The sequence below is a fragment of the Cladophialophora carrionii genome (assembly GCF_000365165.1).
Source record: "Cladophialophora carrionii CBS 160.54 unplaced genomic scaffold supercont1.3, whole genome shotgun sequence".
NCBI classification, from domain to species: domain Eukaryota; kingdom Fungi; phylum Ascomycota; class Eurotiomycetes; order Chaetothyriales; family Herpotrichiellaceae; genus Cladophialophora; species Cladophialophora carrionii.
In genome coordinates, this window is record NW_008481828.1 from 1,312,599 (window position 1) to 1,336,054 (window position 23,456).

At 55.7% G+C, this 23,456-nt stretch overlaps 10 protein-coding genes across 10 annotated transcripts; 3 read left to right on the top strand and 7 right to left on the bottom strand.

Annotated features, from left to right (window-relative positions):
- Window positions 1-321: 321 nt before the first annotated feature.
- On the bottom strand, window positions 322-1,359 carry G647_03863 (uncharacterized protein; the record flags this gene model as incomplete). Its single annotated transcript, XM_008728208.1, has 1 exon — window positions 322-1,359. The coding sequence occupies one exon, from the start codon at window positions 1,357-1,359 to the stop codon at window positions 322-324; it is 1,038 nt and encodes a 345-aa protein (XP_008726430.1).
- An 840-nt stretch (window positions 1,360-2,199) lies between these two features.
- On the top strand, window positions 2,200-3,020 carry G647_03864 (uncharacterized protein; the record flags this gene model as incomplete). Its single annotated transcript, XM_008728209.1, has 2 exons — window positions 2,200-2,718; window positions 2,835-3,020. The coding sequence occupies 2 exons, from the start codon at window positions 2,200-2,202 to the stop codon at window positions 3,018-3,020; spliced, it is 705 nt and encodes a 234-aa protein (XP_008726431.1).
- Window positions 3,021-6,116: 3,096 nt separating this feature from the next.
- On the bottom strand, window positions 6,117-7,846 carry G647_03865 (uncharacterized protein; the record flags this gene model as incomplete). The annotated part of the gene is made up of 3 exons (XM_008728210.1): window positions 6,117-6,760; window positions 6,840-7,376; window positions 7,471-7,846. 3 exons carry the CDS (start codon window positions 7,844-7,846, stop codon window positions 6,117-6,119), a joined length of 1,557 nt encoding a protein of 518 aa, XP_008726432.1.
- A 1,395-nt stretch (window positions 7,847-9,241) lies between these two features.
- G647_03866 (uncharacterized protein) lies at window positions 9,242-9,954 on the bottom strand (the record flags this gene model as incomplete). Its single annotated transcript, XM_008728211.1, has 2 exons — window positions 9,242-9,569; window positions 9,617-9,954. 2 exons carry the CDS (start codon window positions 9,952-9,954, stop codon window positions 9,242-9,244), a joined length of 666 nt encoding a protein of 221 aa, XP_008726433.1.
- Window positions 9,955-10,797: 843 nt separating this feature from the next.
- G647_03867 (uncharacterized protein) lies at window positions 10,798-12,110 on the bottom strand (the record flags this gene model as incomplete). Its single annotated transcript, XM_008728212.1, has 3 exons — window positions 10,798-10,954; window positions 11,013-11,895; window positions 11,945-12,110. 3 exons carry the CDS (start codon window positions 12,108-12,110, stop codon window positions 10,798-10,800), a joined length of 1,206 nt encoding a protein of 401 aa, XP_008726434.1.
- A 438-nt stretch (window positions 12,111-12,548) lies between these two features.
- On the top strand, window positions 12,549-13,550 carry G647_03868 (uncharacterized protein; the record flags this gene model as incomplete). The annotated part of the gene is made up of 1 exon (XM_008728213.1): window positions 12,549-13,550. The coding sequence occupies one exon, from the start codon at window positions 12,549-12,551 to the stop codon at window positions 13,548-13,550; it is 1,002 nt and encodes a 333-aa protein (XP_008726435.1).
- A 423-nt stretch (window positions 13,551-13,973) lies between these two features.
- On the bottom strand, window positions 13,974-16,703 carry G647_03869 (uncharacterized protein; the record flags this gene model as incomplete). Its single annotated transcript, XM_008728214.1, has 1 exon — window positions 13,974-16,703. The coding sequence occupies one exon, from the start codon at window positions 16,701-16,703 to the stop codon at window positions 13,974-13,976; it is 2,730 nt and encodes a 909-aa protein (XP_008726436.1).
- A 569-nt stretch (window positions 16,704-17,272) lies between these two features.
- Window positions 17,273-18,394, bottom strand: G647_03870 (uncharacterized protein; the record flags this gene model as incomplete). Its single annotated transcript, XM_008728215.1, has 1 exon — window positions 17,273-18,394. One exon carries the CDS (start codon window positions 18,392-18,394, stop codon window positions 17,273-17,275), a length of 1,122 nt encoding a protein of 373 aa, XP_008726437.1.
- Window positions 18,395-20,015: 1,621 nt separating this feature from the next.
- Window positions 20,016-22,061, top strand: G647_03871 (uncharacterized protein; the record flags this gene model as incomplete). The annotated part of the gene is made up of 1 exon (XM_008728216.1): window positions 20,016-22,061. One exon carries the CDS (start codon window positions 20,016-20,018, stop codon window positions 22,059-22,061), a length of 2,046 nt encoding a protein of 681 aa, XP_008726438.1.
- Window positions 22,062-22,136: 75 nt separating this feature from the next.
- On the bottom strand, window positions 22,137-22,934 carry G647_03872 (uncharacterized protein; the record flags this gene model as incomplete). The annotated part of the gene is made up of 1 exon (XM_008728217.1): window positions 22,137-22,934. One exon carries the CDS (start codon window positions 22,932-22,934, stop codon window positions 22,137-22,139), a length of 798 nt encoding a protein of 265 aa, XP_008726439.1.
- Between the last annotated feature and the right edge of the window lie 522 nt (window positions 22,935-23,456).

Here is a 23,456-nt window from a genome sequence, read left to right on the forward strand (position 1 = left end):
TGCCGGTCAGTTCGTATCAACCGCGCCAGTGACGGTCGATATTGGTGCTCGAAAGATATATTGTTGAAATAGTCTGTGGTCCGATGGTCGGCACAATGCAAGCGCAGAACGCGAGCACGTCGTCTGCGGTCCCTCATTTCCTCCACTAGTCACAGTTACCGTTACAGTTACAAGTCCCCGGTCAATGCAGCCGCGGGACACTCGCTGAAGTCGTACACATCCCCAGATGACCGCCTCATGGTCTCCTTGCCCAGACGCGTCGACTGGCGAGAGGAAAATTAGCACTTCCTCGCGTCGGACGTCGAAAGGATCTGGGGGGACTTACGTGTAATTCCAGGCGTGCAGCCGTGGCCTCTTGAGTTCTTCCCTCACTCTCGCCACGTATACTCTGGTTTCGTCGGCGGTCCACGGCTCCGGCGCGCCCCATCTCGTCAACAAGAACATGGCCCAGCCGTCGAGGCCGGAGCTCCACTGGGCCATGTTGATCCTCCCGGCATCCTTGAGCAGCTGATCCTTGGGCCACGGTCCGATCGGGCATTTGTACAGTTGTTCCTGAACGTCGACGAAGCCCGCGGCCTCGATCTTGGCTCGCATGGTCAACTGCGTGTCCAGCGGTCGGCCGGCCCGCTGGGCGCAATCGAGAAAAGTCTGACCCCAGCCCGCTATCAGCGAGTCCGGGTCGACAGAGCCGTCGTCCGACAACACCCGGACGTCCATCTCGATCTGCTCGATGTATCCTCCGGGTTTCAAGTTGTCGAAGCATTTCTCGTACACGGACTCCCATTCTTTGTCGGTGAAGGCTCCGAGCATCAGACGCATGTGGATCAGGTCGAACTTCTCCCGCCACGTCCACTCCTCCAGGACGTCGTCGACCTGGAGAAAGCAATTGGGCGGCACCCACGACGACGGTGGCGGAGAAAGGTCGACGCCATAGACCTGTGCGGCGGGGAATTGGTCGGCCACGTCGATGGCCCACGTGCCGGGCCCGGTGCCGATGTCGAGGATATTGTGTGGCTCCGCGACCGGCGACCGAAACAGCGGATTCGGCTGGTTGGAGTCCAAGACCAGGTACAGCAGATGGCCGGCATTGAGGGTCTCGTATTGCTGTTCGTCGGAAGGGCCCCAGTAGTCGTCCCTCAGCGACGAGTACCGGCGTCCATTGATGATGCGCCCTCGGTAGATCGAGGATGAGATGGAGGTGGTTTCGGAGATGTTGTCGCCGTCCTCGAAGGCCGAGTCGACGTCGTCGTCTACATCGACCACGGCGAGTTCGGCCTCGTCAGCCGCCAACGGCAGCGGCGCGGCGGCGGTGGCGGCGGTGGAGCTTCCCTCGGCCTGAGCACGCTCAGGCGACGGCATCAGAGTCGTTGATCGTTAATCGTAAGCTCGCCGGCTGGAGGTCTGGCATCAGACAACAGACAACCACCGTGCGTGATGATACGTATAATGTCGGTATTTGCGAGATCGAATTTTGAGCGCTGCTTTATCTCCAGATGCCTGATCAGAAGAAAAGACTTTGGACGATGGGCGGCATTGCCCCTCCACCCTCCCACCCGCGAGCGTAGTCGGCGGGGCAAGGTGATTAGCTTTCTCACCGGCGTCGCATCGTCGACATTGTCTGCCAATGAGGCCCACGTTCTGCTCCTCCCTCCAAGACAATCACCCACACTACCGATGATGGTGGCAGCCTTGATTAGCTGAAGCGTGCTGCTGTGGTCCGCATCATCCAACGTGCCGATCCGAATTCCAATCCACATTCAGATGCCCTAACACGCGGTACCGGCGCCTCTGTGCCTGTCACAGGTGGCCACGTCCGGGGATCCTCTCGGCTACAGGATCTCTCACCACAACAAGGTCGAGGCGAGGGAACCAGCGGTGGCGGAGGGGCATTCTCGCACACACGCAGAGGGCTAAGAAGCGATCTAGTCGCACCAGCACCAGACGGTAACGGTACTGGGTAGAGTTCTCACTCCAGGGCGGAATTACGAGCGATTCCTCAGCTGCTCGTGAAGAGCAAAGCTGAAAGCTGCAAGCTGCGAACTGCAAACTGCAGGCTGCGGATATCGCGTCTTCCAACCGCTCATCACCGTGCTCTCTCTCTTCCCCTCTCTCTGTGCTCGTGGAGGCGGACATGCATGCCATCTGACCTGAAACAAACAGCACCAAGCATATCCTCCCCATCGTCAATCAGTACCGGACATGGCATCCACCTCCCTCCCCACGAAGGTGCTCGCCGGCGTCACCGTGCCCGACACGCCCCTCATCAGCAAAGCCCTCGACTACACCCGCCAATACTCGACACCAGACACGTACAACCACATCGTGCGGTCCTTCCTCCTCGGCTTCATCATCGCCGACAAGGTCCTCCCGGATCGCGACCGTGAAGCCCACGCCCTCGCGGCGATCATGCACGACCTGGGCTTCCCGCTCGGCCACCCTCCCAACTCGGACATCATCACCACGGACAAGAGATTCGAGGTCGACGGCGCCAACGCCGCGCGCAGGTTCCTCCAGCGCGAAGCCCCCGCCGAGGAGTGGGACAAACATCGCCTGCAGTTGGTGTGGGATTCCATCGCGCTGCACACCATCGGGAGCATCGTGTTTGAGAAGGAGCCCGAGGTCCAGGCGTGCAGTTATGGGATTTGGGCCGACTTCCAGGGCCCGGACAGGGTGCCTGGCGGGTTGTTGACTTGGGATGAATATAATGCCGTGGTCAAGGTGAGTTGAGTTCGATCGCTGCTCGAGATCGTCTTTCCTCGTAGTGTGGCCGAACAAGTCAAAGCAAAACAAGGCATACGCATCACTGGCTGACCACGCCACATCATCATCACCAGGAATACCCGCGCTTGGATCTCATGAAAGGCCTCAAGGCCAACATGTGTCATTTGTGCGAACTCAAGCCCCAGACGACATATGACAACACCGTGGGCGAGTGGGGGGACCGGTACGTCGAGGGGTACAGTCGCAAGGGGAAACTGACGCAGGATCTCCTCGAGACGTGTAACCTCGATGAATTATGATAGGGAGCCACCGTCCGTCACGCCGTGTTAGGCTGGGATCATAATTTTTACCCCCGCCTGTCTCTTGGGCGACTGAGGGATTTAGAGGAGGGAGCTGGAATGGCATGCATGCATGCGTGCGTGCTCTTCGCATCTGGAGAGTTCTTCCTGTCTCCATACCTGGTGATACGAGTACAGTAGCCATTAGCAATATAGAGAAGGCTCCCTCGAGCGCAGTGCCGGTTTCCACAAAGGACAGTATTGTATCGTTACACTCCATCCGCCTCAGTGTTCCAGCCCAAACCGTGGAGATTCCCTAACCGTGACTCCTTGGTCGGGTTGCCTCGTCACATGCTTGCAGGCTGCCCTGCGCGTAACATCTCAAGGCACGTTCAGATACGTATATTCACGCTCACGCAGCAGGCGCTGACGCGATTGTCTCATATTTTATATACGCCTGTACTCTCGAGGCCGTATAGACCAATATCGATACAAGGATGATGATTCCACAGCAGTTGGCAAACGTGCTGCGCCCGTCCCACCTACTATATCTGACTTCGCACCGGCCTGAGATCAGGTACTGTAGACATGAGATGAATATCCATGCGCGAGATATAGTATCTCTCTGGAATGGAATGGCCCGTCCCGGTACAGACATGATTGAATATCAGAACGAATGCATCAATACTAGCTGTTCGTAATTACCTACTTGGCAGTGGTACATAGATCCACTCGGAACTAAAGACCACGAAGCCTCCAGCCCTGTCTTCAGTGGTGCACTGCTCTTGCCGCCCTGTCAATGACAGGCCATGAAGAGGAGCTCTCCCAGGTGGCCGAGTCTGAGACACGGTACTGTAGTGGAGAGAAGAACGAGTCAATCCTATGACTGGCTGGCTGGCGGGCTGGGTGTAAACTCCATATCATGGCCGATCTGCAGGTAGGAGAAGAACTCTACTTTCGCAGATGAATGCCATGACGTGCATCATAGTCGGATTCTCGAGCAAGGGACTGAACGGAGACCCCGGTGACAATATTTGGCAAGCCATGGGAAAATGGAGGACCTGACACCTCTTGTGCAATCACGGGTGATCATGCCACTCCACGGGTCCCTGGCTCCTCTTGTAGTTTGAGCTGGCCTGTGTGCATCTGCGTGCGCCTCATTGTCGGTCCCAGGAGATGCAAGCTTTGCAGGTTCGACTTGATCTGTACTCCGTATAAGCGGTAGACCTCTATGCCGAGCTAATTCCAAAATACTCGTACGACCACTTCCAGGCACGAAAGCTTTGGCGATCATCATCTTTGAAACGTCCCCGTCGGTGAATTACTCTATGCACCTGCCCTGGAGTGACATGCGGCGGTTCTGTCGGTGTTCAGACGTCCTGCAGAGAAATACCATCATATGTCGAGAACCGAAGCTCCTTCCCTCGCTCGGTTGCAGTTTGAAGGGTCGACGTAGGTGTTCATCTCAAACAGAAGCATATGACACTCCAACCCTAAGCCCCGAGCTGTCTGTTCGTGAGTGCAGTCGCGATGCCGTACATCTTGCTGTATGTCTGTAGAATCGGCAAAGTTTGCTGGGCTAGGCACAGCAGTCCACTGCCGGCTTCATCGACACCAGTCCAGGCGAATATTGGTACGTCGCCCGTATGCTTAATTACCTGTACTGGTTTGCTGTATTCTCAACAAGGCCTTGGTCCTTGACTGTACACAAGGGTGTACGAGAGGATAGCGTACGGGTCGACAGGACCTCGTTGAAAACCGTCCAGCTCCAGGGCGTTTCGTGTAGATGAGCCAAATTGTCTCGAGGCATTTGCCATCCGAATCTCAAAGTGAATTAAAGGGGTATGGACTTGCATGGGTCATGGCCGTAGATTATTACTTTGCCAGCAACGTGCGGCAGCTAATCGATTAGGCACTTCGTTGATAGAAGGCCGCAACACAGGCACTTCGTTGATGGAAGGCCGCAACAAAAGCGAGGTGAGGAGTCGTGAAGGCCACATTTCGGCCACAGGCGCCTGACGACTTGCCTGACCGCCTAATTATGAGACCAGATTCTGTGTGTCAAGACAATGCAAACTGTGACCGACAGAGTCCGTCGTGTGACCTACATACATCTCTATTCCGAGCCTGCAAGGCGAAGGCAACGCGGAGGTGGCGCTGGCCTAGCACAGATCAACGCTGAATATGCACTACGAGGTACATAGGGTTGCTGAATTCAAGTTGGACGACGGCCTGCCCTTAGCTGGCAAGGGTGGCTACAGCCAGCACCCATCGCCCATGCCATGCGTGGTCGATTCGCAGCTTGGCCAAAAGTCCGCTGTGCTTGAATGATCGAGACACTCGTGAGAACCGGCCGCATACTAATTTCTCATCAGGGATCGCAGGCATACAAGGAGAGCAGGAAGCCATGTACCTAGTAAATCAAAAATCCCAGATCAAGACGTCCACGGAGAGGAAATGGTGAGTGAGTGAGGCCAAGGTGAGCAAGATGCACTATGTACTGTAATCAATCAGTTTTCAGGTCTCAAAGCACACTCTCTGTCAAGCTAATGAGCAGCTCGGCTGGTGGTTGCTGTACATTCACTGTATGTACTCCGTACGAGTACTTGGTAGCTTTGAACCGTGTACTCCGTACATAGCACACTGACCCAGCGAAGGAAGTCCTCGACGACCGACTGCACGGACAGCTGACAGACATCCGAATCACTGTACGGCAGCTTGTCCTCGAGCAATACCACATCTTCGTCTTTCTGTCCTGTGCCAAATCTGCTATTCACACGTTACGTGTCCGGCCAATGCGTGAAGCCTGATCTGGCGAGATCTGGTGGTCAAGTCGCGAGTGACCCTGCCGCTGGAGAAGGATGCTTTTGGACCGGAAGAACCATGTGCATACGGGACCTTTTTGGCATGAGTATTTTGGAACACTATATTCAGCCCGGTGCGGAATATCTTCTGCAACTCAAAGAGCCATTTCCAAAACCCGCCCGGTCCCATGGTGAGGAACCTTGAATTCGAGCCTGACTTCGCCCCGACATCCTCGGCAGCTCATAAGTCACCGTTCTACCTTCTTGTAGCACGCTCCAGCTACAGACACCACATCATCCCGTCAACCACCCCCTAAACGACATACCTAAACTGCTTGTCATTCCCGGATTCCGAGTGGTTCTGAAGGTGCACGGTGTCGCGGTCCCGTCCATACTTCTCATCACGCTTCTTGTTGGCGCGATGCAACAGGCCCATCTGCATGACGCTCGTCACCACGACAAGCAGACACGCGCCGCAAGAAACCCACATTCCCTTGCGATAGTACGGCCCTTCGCTCTTGGGGAAGATGTTGGTTCCCAGGACCGGGCCGCACTGGCCTCCCGTGGCGAGAATGGCGAGAGCGACCGCCCGTTTGGAGTCTGTCGCATGTGTGTTGCCCACCCAGGTCAGCGTCATGGCCACGGAAACGAAGATCAGGACCGCCAGGAACAGTGCAAAGTAGCGCGGGCCGGTGGATGAGGTGGTGCCGAGAATGATGTAGCCCACTGCCGCCAGGAGGGCCGGGGTGGCGACGAAGATTCCACGCATCTGAACTCGGTCGGAGATGAAGGCCGTGCCGACGATGGCGAACCAGCACAGCACGTAAGGCGGAGCGGACATGCCGTTCGACTGAATCGTCGAAAACTCGCCCATCTCGGAGATGATCGTGGGCACGAAGAGCGGGAGCGAGGCGAAGCAGACGTTGCAGCCGAAGTACATCAGTGGAGGGAGATAGGCTGCACAGCAGGTTAGTATCAAGCATGACGCACGTTGAGGGTGGGAGAATCGAGCTCCCTAGGCAAGAGTGCCACTCACATCGGTAGTCGATCAATCCTCCTAGCACTTGCTTCCATTGCAGGCCCTTCTTGCCGGATCTGTCACCAGGTTGTCTCAGAGACAAATCCACGGCGATCTCTCGCTCTCTCTCATTGAGGAACTTGCAATGATGCGGCGAGTCCGGCAGCCAGAACCACGCCACGACGGCCAAAAGACAGGTCGGAACGCCTTCGACGATGAAAAGAATGCGCCATGGGCCAATGCTGCCTTTAGCTTGAGAGATGCCGTACGCCAGCGCCGAGCCGTATGCGTTGGCGGCTGCTGAACCGGAGAGGAAGATGCCGGTACGCAGACCGAGCTTCTCGCGCGGATAGAAGAAGCTGAGATAGAGAGGCACACCGGGGCCGTACGCAGCTTCGAATATGGCGAGGAAGACTCGACAGATCATGACGCCAGCCCAGGACGAGCATGCCGCTTGCAGGGTGGAAACCACGCCCCAGCCGAAGACGACGAAAGCCACCCAGGCGTGTGGTGGGAAGGCTTTCCAGCCCATTTGTGTCCATTGGGAGAGAATGTCTGCGCGGGGGAAAGCGTCAATTGAGGGTTATCAGGCCGCTGTGGACGGGAATATGAAGCCTTGTCGGTCTGGAGAAATTGGGTCCGCACTTACAGGCAATGTAGAATGTGGTTCCCAACCAGTCATACCGTCTCCCCGACAGATCGATGTCGTCTTCCATACCAGAGATTCTGGCGTTGCCCAAATTCGACCGGTCAAGCACCGAGAGTGAATAGAGCACAAAAATCAGGGGCATGAGATGCCAGTCGAGCTTGCGAATGACGGCATCTTCCTCCTGCTTGGTGTACTGCGGCGCGACACGGGGGTCATATGGGTGCGTAATGTCATTGTGTCCATGGGGGACATCCTCCGCGGTCAAGACCGTGGGCTTCTCATCGGACGAAGACGCGTTCGACGAGGGCGAGTGGATGGCTTCTATGGGAGTCGGCCCCGTGGCAGGCTTCTCGCTCATTATGTCTTTTGACTCCATGTTGGCTGGACAAGGCTTACACCCTCAGATGTGACAATGAGCTCAGCAGCGGAGGGCAATGTAGCACGAGGAGAAAGGGGGTGCGAAGAGGTAGAGTTACAGTCGCGCAGGGTCTGGGTGGTCCAACCTTTTTATCTAGATGCAAGCGAGACGACCTTTCCCAGTCGCGTAGCAGCGATCCATCTGGGTCAACTCGCTCCCATGCGGTTGGGATCACCGGTAGATGTTCCTACGGGCGACAGTTGCTCATCTCCACCACCGAGACAGGGTCAAAGGGCAGCATTCGGCGTGGATCACCGCTGACTGCCGGTGGAAGTCATGACCGATGGATCTACGAAGCATCCGAACCGCTTCGCCTTAGGCAGAAAGAGTGACTGCCGAACCGGACAATGAGCGGCGATCTCTGCATAAACTCGTACGAGTAACAGCCCGGTGCCAGTCCTTGGAGAAAGAACTGAGCTGGATGTTGAGGTGGATGTCCGGTGCGGAGGCCTTGATCTCATACCCCGTGTCTCCAGGCTGCGTAGTGCCTGGGCAGCCGACGGGATTGGGCGGCGAGGCAAGGAACTGGGGGGCGACTGGGGGCGCCACTGGGGAATTAGGGCCCCCGAAGGAGCTTCTCCACGGCGTGTTCCCGTGTCTGCCCGATTTGGCATTGCTAGGCTTCTCCAAGCTTCCAAGCCACGTTTCTTAAGCATGCTTGTTCCCAGTCACATTCTGGGATGAACCATGGCACGAGCGTGAGCCTGCTTCCAACCGGGCGAGACTTTGACCGAGCACGCGAGTGCAGCGTGGAAGCGTGGCAGCGTGGCGAGAGTCTAGACCGAGGCACTACGTTTATCCAGACACGCAGAGTCTTGCTTTGGTGAGGACGGTCTACTCGTATCGTCAGCAGACTGAGCCCAAGAGATGACTGTGGCGAGTAGAGGATGGGTGATATTGACGAGGATCATGAGATACAGAAATCCACGACGACCGGTGGTCAGCAACTTGCTGACTTCCGTCTCACTTGACAGGCAGGCAACGTGTACCTCGTAGTGCCTACCTGTAGCATCTACCCGACCAGCAATGCACAGATCATCGTTGAGAGTGTCTCCAACCAGCCTCATCGCTCCAGAACAGCAACCAACACTCTAGCCGGCTTGGTACCCATGACTTAGGGCAGCGGCATCCTTCTCCAAGAGTCGTATTATATTCTATCTCAGCAGCTTCGTCTGTCCTTCCTGTCTCAGCCGTCAGCAGTGAGGCAGCTCAACGAAGGGCCCAGGTGACAATCATTCTTAGAAACCAGAGATGATTCCCAATGCCCAAGGTGAGCCTTGACAAGCTCGACATCTGCGGTGCACTTATACCTCAGAGTCGATCAGTCCACAACTTATACCCTTCTGTGCCAACCTACCTCCCGCCAACCGACTCGGCGAGCAGACCACCTGAGATGGCGAACCCAACCCACCAGAATCCCTTGCCAAACCACCACCAACAACTCGCGCTCTCGCCCAACTGCACCCTGTATATCATGGTCGCCAACGCGACAGACGAGCCCCCCACACCCAGAACGTAGAACCACACCGATAGCTCAGCCATCACGCCACAGATGACCAACAAGAGTGCCATCACGCCCAACAGGGCCCAGAGAACCTCTTTCATCCACCCCCGACACAGCACGGCAAGCGACTTGATCCCGAACTTGATGTCGTCGTCACGGTCCTGGTGCGCGTACACGCTGTCATAAATGACCGACCACAAAACGCACGCCCCGAAAAGACACACAGCAGACCAGTCGACGCTAACATCCCATACTGGGCTCGCAGGGACGGACCCAGCGGCGCGTGCAGGCGTACACCAGCCAGCAGCAGTCCGAAGACGTGCGGGAAGTAGATCAGAAAAAGGCCCGCAGGGGGGTTCAACCGCGCCAGCTGCACGTAAGGAACCCACGAGGCGGGGAGGCGCGTCACCCAGCTGGAGATGGAGTTGCCGCCGTACTGGTGCGCGAGGGAGTCCGGGGTGGTGGCCGGTCTGGCTTCCTCCTTCTCGTCTTTGTTCTTCCCCTTTTCATGCGCTGTCGCTTTGCTCGTCGCCAAGGCGGCGATGGCGGGATTCCTGACCATGGCGAACGTCCGGATCAGGTCAGGTCAGGTCAGGTCAGGTCAGGTCAGGTCAGGTCAGGTCAGGTCAGGTCAGGTCAGGTCAGGTCAGTTCAGATCAGTTCAGATCAGATCAAATCGGTGAGGACGGGAGTGCCGACCGAGTGTAGCTGTCAGACTTTGGACGTGAGACTCAGTATCCTCCACGCGGGCATCATAGATATAGGCAAGCACACAGAGGGAACACCACCGTGTAGAAGCTAAACACACATCGTGTCTTCATACCTTGACCCATTCAATTCCCCGTGCCTCCGGAGCCGAAACAGAAATGTCGTTCGCATCGCATTGCATTGCAGTGGTCTTGGCCTTTTGCGGCCTGGCCAGCGAACAGTGTTCGTCCGGAGGATATCTGCTTTGAGTGCGGCGGAGGGATTGCGCTTCCGCTTCGAGAAGATCCAGGCCCGCGACATGCAATCAGGCACTGTAATAACGGCGCGGAGGTATATCTGTTGCACAGGAGATAGACAGACAAGACAGACCAACCTCTACTCGCCGGGGTCCTGTGCATCAGTGTTTGGACGGTGGTGGCGTGCAATTTGGCCTCACCGTGGTTATCAGTAGATGTCACATGCTTGGTCCGAGCACAGTAGTTGGAACGGATGTAGTACAGCAGTAGAGGAGACATTCAAATGCGACGCTGAAGAAGTGCTTTCCCCGACGGCGTATACTTGCAAGCTTGGCTGCAGCTCAATACACGGCGAGGACAGAAGCGCGCGACAGACGGCTGAAGTATATTGGATGGATATGCATGTACAAAGATTAGATGGTCGGTAGTCCCGTCCCAGAATGCTAGGTACTCCCTTTTCTTCAGCCCATGCCAACATATTTGAACCACAGTGGCCGGCAGTCTTCCCGCTGTAGCCACGGTTCGCCTCCGTAAAATTGCCCGGGTGTGCATCCCGAGCACTTCGGGGAGTTCGGGCAGTTGTAGAACGGGATATGGTTGTATCCGATATCCTTGAACCTGTTGCTCGTTAGTCTCTGTGTTATATCCTCAAGCCAGAGCAGAAAGGCCGTCATACCAATGGATCCTGCTCGCATCCTCAAACAAGCCCAGAGCAATACTATGCACCGGCGCGTCCCCCCATCTCTCGTAAAAGAACCCTCCGGTCCGGTCCAGATGCGCAAAGTAATCTTCGTACGCTTGGGACCGCCAGAACGACATGTCGGCGATCTCGAAATTGGACCAGAAGTGACACGTGCTGTAGCCGTGCGCCTTGATATTATTGTCCGGCCGGCGATTGTTGTCTACCAGCCAGGCCATGGCATTGTTCTTGTGTAGATAGTCTGGGTGCGAGGCCAGGAACTTGATGGTTTCGGGCCATAAGGAGGGAATGGATTCGGGGGAATCGAACAGGTTGATGTTGAACCCGTAGGTTTTGTTGTGGTCTTGCATATACCGGAACACATCGTAGTCGACGTGGCAGAAGAATTTGACCTTCGGTTCCACGCGCCAGTAGTACTGTGTATTTTCAAGAGCGGGATGCCGGTAGAACATGCCGCTGTTCCATCTGCACATCTGATGGTAGGATTTGAGTCCTGCATATTGTACGTCGTTCTCTTTCAGGATCTTTGCGGATTCTTGGTAGAGTTCCTCTGACACCCATGAAGGCATTTCCCAATGCTCCTTGGGGATGACGTGGTATGAGCATTTCGCTTTGGTCACTGCTTGGGTTTGTTCTTTGAATTCGTCGGTGAAGGGGACGTCGTTGAAGAAGGTCCAGGGGTAGTTGAATTTAGAGTTCCACGTCTCTTCGAGTTGTTTCATCGTGGGAATAAGTTCTTGGAGTTCTTCGTTCCGGACGAGTGAGAGGAGTGTGGCGTTGATGCGTGCTGAATTGACGCTGTCGGGTGCATAGTCGTGGTCTGTATGCCGCCATAAGGGTTCGGGTGGCTCGCCGATTGCTGCGAGAGATGTCAGTATGGTCGCGTGCATGGTTGACGGTCATCGTACGCTCTAGTAAGGGATCTTGCTCCCAGTTCTCGATCTTATCGCCATTCCCCGTCACTGTGCCCGGAGGCTGTATCGTTGGGACCGGCCGCAAGTACTGGTAAATGAGGAAGAAGAAGAGGACGACCGACAGGGCTCCCAAGAACCGCACGGGCTTCGCAATGGCCATTTTGTGAAGCGGCTGTTAGCCATCAGCCATGACGAAGAGAGAGCGAGCTCTGCCGAGCGTGGTGTGCAAATGAGATAATTGCCTCGCACCAAGAAAAGAAGAGCCACGCCGTGGAAAAATTGTTTGATCGATGGTTGAACCTTCGCGGTGGCTCACTCGACACGCCATGGGTACGTGGCTTGTATGTAGACCCGCTTTAACTACCCCGGCGAGCCGGGCCCTGCTGCTAGGCGCCCACAATCCTTCCAGGCGTGCCAGGGTCCCCCAACGCGGATCTCAGGCACCAACAGCCTCCCCCACCAATGTAGATGTCGAGTTTGCTCGAAAATTTCCGTCCACAAGCCAGAGACCTCAGCACAACAGCAAGACAGCACATCTACCTTGTCGATGCAAAGTCGCTGAGGTCGCAAGGTCAACAACAACACCAACACCAACAGCATGGAGATCCTCCGCGAAGCACCCAAGCCATCCTCCTTCGTCCCCCTCATCGAGCATCAGTCCAGCACTCCCGCCTCGTTCTACACTGGCCCGCCCGTCCTGCACTACTACAGCGACAGGAGCAAACTGGTCGTGCTGGAACATGAAGCGCAATCGATCCCAGCATTAGCACCCCTGCTCGAGGCATCTGCGCCGCAACCAGATCCTCAACCTCAAGCCTCGACCACAAACGGCACGTCCGACACCAATGCGACAGGGACGCAGAGAGTCATCACCGAGCTGGACGTCTACGTCACCTCGGACAAACTCCTCCTGTATCAAAATGCCGTGAACGTCGGTCTTGCAATACCGTACCCGTCCATTTCATTACACGCGATCCAATCCCTCCCCTCCCCTGCCCCGGGCGAACAACAGGGCCTCTACATGCAGGTGCTCTCAAAGACCCCGGAAGCAGGTGAAGACGAAGACCCAGAAAGCATATCCCTAACAGTGATCCCCACGGCGTCCGCGCCGCCGCAAGTCACGTCCACCGCGTCAGGGACGACAGAGACGGGACTTGAAAGCGAGGACGAGAAAGAACAGACGCCCGTGCTGGCCATGTTCAACGCTCTCTCCGCTTGCTCCAATCTTCACCCGGACCCGCTCGAGCCCGGCGACGACGACGACGGGGACGACGATGCAGGCCCCGGCGGAAGTCGACTGTTCAGAGCGGGTCTTGCGTTCCCCGGCGCCAGCGATGGTGGATTGCCACCCGCGATGCCGGGCAGTGGAGGGTGGATCACCGCGGACAATATGCACGAGTTTGTCGACGAGGAAGGAAACTGGATCGGTGGGGATGATCAAGGGGAAGGCGAAGACGAGGAGGAGGAGGGGAATGAGAATGGAGATGGGGCGACGGCTGGTGGTAATTATAGCCCTCTAGGCCCTGGCGCTGGCACAGTCCGACCACGAGACGATGGCCAGCAGGGCAACGGAGCTGACGACAACACGAAATGGAGATGAACAGACTAGGGCCGATGTGCTTCACTGGTTGATCCATCCATCGCAGGCTGAACTGAGAATCCAGGATCGAAGACTTCGACAACCGGTATGCATGCATGCATGCCTGCCTTGCAAAGATCGCGGCATATGTATCAATAGTCCTGGACCGGAATGACTAAAAGCAGGAAATGTAAAAAGGCACCTAGCCTAGTAGTGCATAGATACCCATGATGCTCGAGAACATGATACCGGCCATATCACTTTCGGGCTGGTACGTATGCTTTCTGTAGCAACACCTACGATTGATAACGCGTCACAGCGATTTGGAGCCGCGCTTGTCACGGGCTTCATGGCATCATGCCCGTGATCGACATTGCAGTCCGTCGCACTTGGTCTCCTGTCGCAACCTCGACAGCTTGTCAACCAGTGATCGCGCTTGATGTATCAGATAGTGCCAATCCTCCTTGTGGATGGAAAGGCGCCTTCTAACGACTCCGCCAATAGCTCAAACCGTTCTCCAACCTCAAATTCCCCCGTGGCACCAACTGCTCGTACACCTGTGCTGGAACTTCTCGCCACAGCTCTCGTACCCACGATGAGAAATCCGACATGTTTCTTAAACTCATTGCGAACTTTCGAGATCTCCTGGCCCAGCGACGTGTCCTCGTCGAACACGAACGTCGAGTAGCCTTCTCCCACTCCGTCGTCGTCGTCATCCTCGTCTGAAGACGATGCGAAGTCTCCCGCGCTGGTATTCTTGCCGCCTCGCCGACGACGACTCTGTGCCGAGATGAAGCTGCTGGCTTCGAAGTCGCCTTCGTGTCGCTCCCGTGGGGCCGCTTGCATCCCCGTGTTGGTCACCGCCGTTGTTATCATGTCGGAGAAGCGGATGCATAAGTCGAGGACAGAGATCAGGGAGTCGCGGAGGGGTTTCATCCGTTCACTGCTCAGACAGGCGTGTTCTAGCGCGAATATGTACCGGCCGTGGATCGAGATCATGTCATCGAGGCTGTTTGTTGATGCGGATCGTAGCCATTCGCGCATGTGGGATGTCAGAGGCTGAATGACGCAGCTTGTCAGATGAGTGTAGAGAACATTGACGAAAAGTAAAATTTGCCAGTACACAAGCCGCGCCAGATTTGTGTCGGTCTGATTGTCTATGAGAGGCATGTGCTGGATGTAGAAATTGGCTCTCCGCTCTAGTTGGTGTTTAGCGCGACGGACTTGACTCAACGTCAGTGCGATGCGTTGATAACACGCTATCGAAGTTGGGAGGATGATGTTGGCGAGAGGCCACGCGAGATGGTAGGATATGGACACAGCGGCGAGAATCTTGACGGAACGACGGCGATTCTCCATCGTCCTCGAAGAGGTATATGCTGTCTGAATAGTGATGGCCTTGGCATCCACGCAGTTAATATCGTTATATGCCTCGGCCAAGAGGTCACTGAGCAGAAAACGATCGTTCCACATATCCAGACAATGGTCGATTTGCTTGAACATCTTGTTCTCAATCGCGTCGAGTATGACCCCATCCTTACCAAGATATAGGTAGTCGAAGGCGTCCAGGAGTTTTGTTAGACCGCAGCTAGTTTCCAGAATGTGTTTAAGCATGCTTGTGGAGCTGTTGAGAAGAGCACTAAGATGCCGCTCGAGAATCATGTCAAAGGTAGCCGAGAAGGGCAGCGGCGAGTTCGCGATCAGATTTGCGGCCTCCAGTGCAGCAGCAGCCACTCCCAAATCACCAGCTTGGTCGTCTAGAGGCACGGCGTCCAGATGTTGCAGATGTTGCAGAAAGGCCGCTGTCTTGCCGATCGTGAACATCTTTGCCGTGAACTTCTTCAGAAATGCTGGTACCACATCGGGTGAGTTAGATGTTAAGCTGAACCAATCATGCCACAAGCTGCTCTTTTGCGGCGGTTTTTTGTGGTTCTCAGCGATGAAGAAAGCTTTCGTCTTTGCGATACCGCCGGTGTGCAGCCAAGTGTCGATAGATTTCGCATGAAGCGTAAGAGCAGAGAGGAAAATGGGAAGCAGAGATTCCACGTCGACGATGTTGCAAGATGACTGCGCAATATCGACGGCATTATGGATGGCATCTAGGACAACAACCGGGTCGTTTTTGGTCAGTTGCGAAGTGATGGTTTTGAGAGCTTTCAGTGGAAGACTCGCCCTCTTAACCCTTTGTAACACCTGGAGTAGGCTGACCACTCCAGTATGCGAACTCTGATGCAGGATCCCAGTGTGCTCTTGAGATATAGTCCGCTCAAAATCCGCGAGCATCTCGCTGATTTCGCTGTGAACAAGTTGCATGACACTTGTGTCCTGACGGCCTCGCAGCCATTGGCGTATTGGTTGAATTTCTGCAGCGATATCTGCGGCTTCCTTCAATATTGATTCAGACGTGGCCGATTCTAGGTGCCGGATGCGGTACCGAGCGCTGGGCTCGAAACCGTCATCAGAACGCGTGAAGACCGACGTCGGCAGGCCGCTGAACATGAACAACACTTCTCTAACAGCCTGCGTCTCCGTGATTGTGACATCGTCGCCAGGCGTCCGCCAGAATTGGGCGGCTTCTAGCTTTGAGGCTACTTCGACGGTAGGTGCATCGAATATGCTGCCCTCATCCAACTTTTCGGCGTGTCGCTGTTTTACGCTGGCCGGCGAAGTCTGCGTACTCGAAGCAACAACTTCTTCCTCCTCGTCGGAGCTGAAGTCAGAATACTGCGGAACTTGCCAGATCGGGTCTCCCCGATCAATAGGATCCTCAGCCTCGATATCGTGCCACTTCAGCACCGGTTGGACCGCAGAATCAGGTCTCAGCTTCTCCAGATCCTGAACCCGACTGTACTTCACCGGATCAACTGATAAGTGCAACAATAAGTCTAAAACATCAGGCAACCACTTAATGTCCCCATGGTCCCGATTTAGCTCGACGCGTCGTGAGAACAGTTCGCCAGCCACATCGTCGCGATTGAGAACCTGGAATTTTTCCTCCAAGCCGATGAGCTTTTCCGTCACTGCAAACTGGTTCGTCCGTCCGTAACTGTGGTGCTTGACGCGCCGGGCGATGCTGTCCTTGTGTTTGGCGACGGTTGTAGAACTAGTTGCTGGCGGGATGAATGTAAGGGTGAGGGCATCGACCCAGTTGTTCACGGTGGTCGTAGAAGCCATGGTAGCTCCTTTTCTGTTGTCAGCGTAATTTGCATTATCTGGAAATAAACGATTCAAGCGCGATTGAGAGGGCAAGAGGCGCCTTCTTCAGTATGCCAAAAGAAAGAAAGTGTGGTTTAATGTCGAAGAAACACAAACGCGTCTGCAACTGCTAGTGTGACAAAATGACGCTGCATGACCGTCACATAGAATACTTGAGCACGCGAAGTACCCGGAAGTAGCACTTCTCTTTATCGTCATTACAAGATCTGGTATGCCATGACTGCGTCCAATCACATTAAACAGGCTTCGGGATAACTTCGGGTGTAAGCAATGAGCCCAACATCATTCACTTTCGCTTCAATTTCAACTTGGCTTTTTGTCGTACTGAAGACTAGGCTTGGTGCTAGACACGATATACGTCTCGCTTGCCCACGTGGTGTTTCCATCCTTCTGAGACCACCTTTGCCAACTTCTTTCAGTCGATTGCGTGCTTTTCCCCTTCGCGGCGGATGAAAGCAACAGAGAGGATACCACAGTTGCACACGCGCCCACATCCCCACGACACATGGCTGGTAACGCCTCCAGCATCACACAGCTTCGACTGCCTTCGGTCGGTGCTGATCCAAGTTTTTCGTAGGGTCTGACTCCCACTCTCGGTTGTGTTCGGTCCCTCGACTCAATTTGTACGACTCTTTGCCCTTGTACTGCGCGGTATTCCAGTTATGTGCCCGCTGCTTGACCCACTCATCGGCGTTCAGAAGAGTTTCATTAGATGACTTCTCCAGCCTCGCCACGTCCTCGTCTGAAGGATACTGGAAAAGATCGCGCAATTTCACGCTCGAGTTCGGACGTGAAAAGTAAACCACGCTATGTCGCATGCAGTCCCCCTGCTCTCCGGGAGGCGCCACGACGCGGTGGACCGCACTGTACAGCCTCCCTCCCAGCAGCTTGATCAGACTGTCGCCCAAGTTGATCACCGCACAGTCAGGCCGAGGGCGCACGTACTCCCAGTCTCGCTTGTTGGGCGCAAGCACCTGAAGCCCGCCTAGCCGGTTGAACAGGACGGTGACGCTGCCGAAATCGGTGTGTTCGCCGAGAGTGATGGTCTCGGCTGGTCTGATTGGGGGTGCACAGGTGACACGAGCCTGGTCTACTGATGGCTTCTCAAGCTCGTGGAGGGACTCCAACAGACCCGCTGGCACACCCAGCGACTTTCCGAGCGAAGTCGTGATGGTGTATATGATTTGGTGACATGATTTCATGAACGTCTTGAGCTCGTCGAAGCGGTCCAGGACCACTTGGGGATGATGGCCCGTCGCCGTTTTGGGCGGCTTCCCATTCGCAGATGCTGGCTGCGGGATGCCCAGGACCTCGTCCTTCGAGACGTTGTAGAACTCACTGTGGTCCTTTGTGCCTTTGTCATCGACAAACATGGCGCCGGATCGCTTATAGCCGTAGTAGTGGCCCGTGGTGCCCATGTCGTACTTGAGCTTCTCGTCCAGTGGCAGAGAGAAGACGGAGTCGGCAAGGTTGAACATGAAGTGAGAGTCCACATGGTGGTTCGACAGGTAGAAGAAGCCATAGTTCTGGCACGAGTGAAGTAGGATTCGAGCTTGCTCTGGGTCTCCCTGGGCCAGAAGATCGAAATCGACGGTGGCTATGTCGGCCACTGGCACGTCCGAAGGAAAGGGAGGTATATTGTTAGCCATTTGGAGTACTGCCGACCTGTCTCTAGTTTAGGCCACTGTCGTTAATTGTATAAAGTCTGAGTCGGGTTGACAGTTTCATCGTAAGGAGTCACGTTCAATCTCAACAGAAGTTGCGAAAGTCGATGATGTCGGCCACATCTAACCCTCTTCCCTTGGAATTCGGGAAAGGCGGGGAGGCGTCGTAACACGTTCGGCGATTTTCCGGGGAAAGGGATTCGGTTGGAGATGATGCAGACGGAGTGACGATCCTCTGGGGTGACTGGGTCGAGAACGCGGGGACAAGGAGCAAGTCAGCGTCCGACGGTCCATAGGTATCCAAGGTACCCTTTATAGGGGGTCAGATAGTGCCGAGTGTACCCATATCCGAGGTCGTGGCATTTTGTCAAAACTTGGTTGTCCCTAAAACGAAGGAGAAGTCTATGGGAATCGGGGATGTCGAGGAGAAGCTGAGGAACCTGGCACTCATAAGAGCATAGGACGACGCTCCGAATGACGTTAGGCGAGCATTGCCCCAGCACCTACGAGTACGGGTCACCCAGTGGGCGCCCAGTCTTGTTGAAGGCGGTGACTCGTGGTACGGCGGACGAGCATGAGAAAGAAAGCCACTTCCATGATCCTGATTCTAAGACGCTCTTGGATCACTGATCTTCGTGCACACTCGTAATCCTCGAATTCACCGGAGCGACAGCTCATAAAGGCAATAAGGCCAGGCTCTGGAAGCCTCGTACGATGCTGTCGAGACTGCCGGGTGTCTTTTTGCTTGGATAACTGGCTGCTGGCTGCAGAGATTGCTAGAAATGCAGCCTGTTTGAACGGATTGCTGCGGATGGGCTTGGGCCACGGCTCTGCACCTGGCACATTTGTAGCTTGCCTAGAGACACTGCTCGAGAATATCGTGGTTCAGCCATGTAGCCAGAAGCAAGAACGGTTGCAAACAAGCTCGCCAGTCCGCCGTAGATCCGAACGTTCTTGTTCTTGTAGGTGTCACCCCCGACAGCGTTGCCCCTATATTGCTTTCCATGCTACTCTAGTGCTTTTGTGGCTGCCACGTATCTCGCCATGTATGCCATCCCGGAGACATAGTTGCCGAAGAATCCAGATACGTGACCAGTGGCCTCGTCGATCAGCACAGTAGAGCCCTAGACACGCCAGTACTCGGGGATGCTAGTCTCATCGCGATGCTCAATCGCATGCATCAGGCCTACCCAAACGGCGGTCATGAGAGCACCAGAAGCACACTGGTAGGATTTGGGATAACTGGCACACAGTCTCTGATGAGACAAGCCTCCTCGGAAAGAGCTCATTTCAAATGTCCACGAGAAGTCATGTCATGAAGCTGTGAAGTCTCGATTGGGAGACCATTAGAAAGAACACGTGCACTTCCGTCGCAACGAGTGTGAGTGTGACGGCTGCCCACGAAGCAAGGTATACAGTACAGTGACTAGTTTTCTTGGCACTGAAGCTCCGAGTTGGAGAAGCTGCGTGTCGTTGCGTCAATGAGCAGCACAAGCACGAAGACCGACACGAAACGAGTCGTGCAAGCTACTGGGCAGCAAGTTCAACAAAAGCACCCCAGCATGCGCCAGACCAACAGTCCCAGAAGGCCGTGATATCGTCCATCATGAAGAGAGCCTCCAGACCGCTTTCTGCGCGAAATGTCGACAGCTTCCTAGATGATACCTTTTTCTTCTGCCCCTCTTGCACGACATGGCGCACGTCGAGGCCTCTGCGAATCCGACGAACAGCCAGCACCAGCACCAGCACCAGCCCCAGCGCCCGTCGTTCCGCCTCGACTCTCACCTCCACCACGGCCGTTAATGGCAGGATACCGATCCCGCCTCGGTACAAGCCTCTGTACGATGCGCTTGTCGGCGTGCAAAAGAGAGCCTCGGCGCAGGTGAATCTGAGTAGATTGCAACTCGCGCTGCAGGGGCTCGAGTCCGACACACCCGTGACGAGGGTCGCGGTCTTAGGGCTGAATGTGCAAGACACGGCGAGGAGGCTCGTGAGGTTACTGCTCGCCGACGCGCTGGAGGGGGAAGGAGGATGGGAGAAAGAGCTAGTACCATCACAATCACAATCACAATCACAGGCAGGGTCAGAACAGGGGACTGAGGACTACAGTCGAGGGTTGATGATTCGGTACGGGCACCCACGCAATTCGAACCTACCACGGCCCAAGACGAGCATTCCGGTTCTGTATGTGCCTTCAACGGTCCTGGACCGCAACAACGTCGAGATTCTGGTGTCGAGCATCAGTAGTCCGCGGACTGGTGAACTTCTGCAGGCCGCCAGGACGGTGGCCTCGGACGCGTTCTTGTCGCCGTCGATCGGGACGCCTACGGCCGCGACGGGCAGACAAGTGACGATCGCGCAGCCCGTTCACAGCTCCTTGGTGGTGACCAGGGGACTGGACGAGCTGATGCTGGCGGCGGAGTTGCTGGCATCTACAAAGTTCACGGCACCGGAAGACCGAGAGTCTGTTCGCTTGGTCGTGAACTTGGAGGAGACCAAGGACAAAAACGCCGGACAAGTCTTCGTGGTGGATGTAAGGAAGGCTGAAGAGGGGCTTGCTGCGATCCGGAGGTCGATAGGAGAAGCCACTGATTACGAGCACAAATGGGTGGACTCGGGCATGCCATCTCTATCGAGCTGGCTTACAATGGCTTCGGCGGCACGATCAGAGGGACAAATTCCGCCACCTGTACAACGGTTGATATCTTCTTTGCTGACAGCCGCGACTACCAATCTACAAGCTCAAGCTGCTCTAGAAGCACAGACGAATGCAGCCGGAGCACTGAGTCCCGCCAGCCGAGCAAATCTCGAGGACGCCGTGGAAGAGTTCTCCCGCAACGCCCATCAAGAGCTCCAATCTGGATTGGCCTCGGCTTGGGACTCACGGAATTGGCGAAAGCTCGCATGGTACAAACTGTTCTGGCGCGTCGACGATGTAGGCCTGATCATCGCAGACCTGGTCACCAATGCCTGGCTGCCGCGCACAGAACGGGCCGTCTATGAGCTATCTGGTCGACTGTCTCAGGCGGGCATTTCGCCAATGGAGTCACAACCGGCCCCACCGACTTTGACAGCATCAGAACCAGCGGGGCGTAAGAAGAACGAAGTTGAGCCGGTCCTGCAAGCTCAAGCCTACGTTGCAACAGAGCCTCCAGTGCAGCCAGTACTGGTGAATACCACTGGGACGACCGAGGTTAAAATGGCTCCGATCCCCCGACCACTTCCTTTATCATCGTCCATATCCCGGACACGGTCCGAGCATATGGCTCGCGCGATTGCAGAGTTGACCAGCACCGCCCAGCAAATCGTGCTCAAGACCGCTTCGCTCGCAGGGCTTTCGGGTGGCCTGTCGGTCCTGACTTACCTCTCCATCACACCGGGAAGCATGTACGAAGCCGGCACAATAGCCGCGCTGGGCGTCACCTATGCGCTGTGGCGTATGCAAGGTGACTGGCAGAAGGCCACAAAGTGGCTCGAGGATTCCTTGTACGAGGAAGGCAGGACCGTGATCAAGGGCATCGTCAGGAGGATGAGGGAGCTGATTGAGAACAGCAGTCGCGTCGTTGAGGATGAGGTCGAAGTACAGAGTCGACGGCAGGCAGAGGACGCAGTAATGAGGGCCAAAGACGAGCTACACCGACTGCAGAAGTAGATAGCGTCTGGGGTCGCTGGCTGGTTCATAGCGTACTAGTAACTCGTACCCCCCGCTGAAATTATCACATGTTGCTCAGCCAATCTCGACGGCGTCGTCAGGCACACCACGCCTGCTCTTCAGCGTCTGCGCCCAGAACTGCATCATGGGAAGAACCTCTTCTCTGTTCTTGGGCATCGAGTCATCCGCTTTCTTCCATCGATGGTACTTCACATGCTCGTAGACCGAGTTGACGCGTTTGAGAGGGCTAGAGTCCACCGAGGCCAACGGCGATTTAGAGCCGGATAAAAGCAGAATCGGCGTTTTGTTCTTGGAAGTGCTGTTGCCCGTGCCTGTGCCCGTGCCCGTGCTCGTGCTTGGGAGGGCCATAGATAGCGGCAAGGATCCCCCTATCGAAACGATACCTCCCAACGACAAGGAGGAGAGTGACGGGTGCAGCGGCACTGACAGAGCGAGCGAACCACCTTGGCCGAAGCCGAACAGGTGGACATGGTCAGGCCGGAAGCCGAACTTGTCGAGGAGGACCTTCTGGATCACGTCCTTGGCGACCAGTTCTGCACTTTTGGTCAGAGGCGAGTCTGCGTCCAGAGTGCCAGTGCTTGTGTCGACTTGGAGATCTTCGGACCACTGATCGCCAGGGCCGAGCGGGAATGGTAGCGGGTATGGCGGGTTTAGCGTAATCGTCAAGGCGTCGGGGAGGTTCAGAGCGCGCGGGAATGAAGCAAACTTGCCGGCCGTGTCGCCTAGGCCAGGAAGGAAGACAATCGCGTTGGTTGGTTTGTTCGCTGGTGGGAGATGGATGATGGGCTTGAGAGACGGGGGAAAGTCGATGGGCGTAGGTGTGGGCGTGGGCGAGGGCTGCTGAGTGGACATTGTGGCGCAGGGTGCAGATGTTGAGCCGAAACCAAGGTGCGAGTAGTCGTACCAGGTATCTCCAATGCCAGTATGCTATCACTCGAACTTCAATCGCTGGACAAAAGGTTGGCTTGACATCGAACAAATCGAGTGGATTTGCTGCTCATGAAGCCGACGAGCCAGGAACCGAAGTCGACGAAGAGGGGCGGCGTTGAGCATGACGTGTTTAGTGGGCCAAGGGACAAGCTTCGGTCCTGACTTGGCTTCACAGACAAGCATTCGTTTCCAGCTGCGCCCCTGGCCTGCGTTTCCCTGCGTTTGATGCCGGTCTCTTGGCAGTTCGTCCAGAATCCGACGACTTCCGTTTTGTTGGACGTAGCAATAACAGTGCAGAGCATAGGGTCTTGTGAAGCATTGATGAGCTGGAACAAGAAGCCAGTGCCAGATACGAGGTACTCACGTACGAGTACGAAGTAGAACATGTGGCTGCCAACACAGGTCCAGATGTCCCCACGGGAACAAGCGAGCTGAGCGCACGGC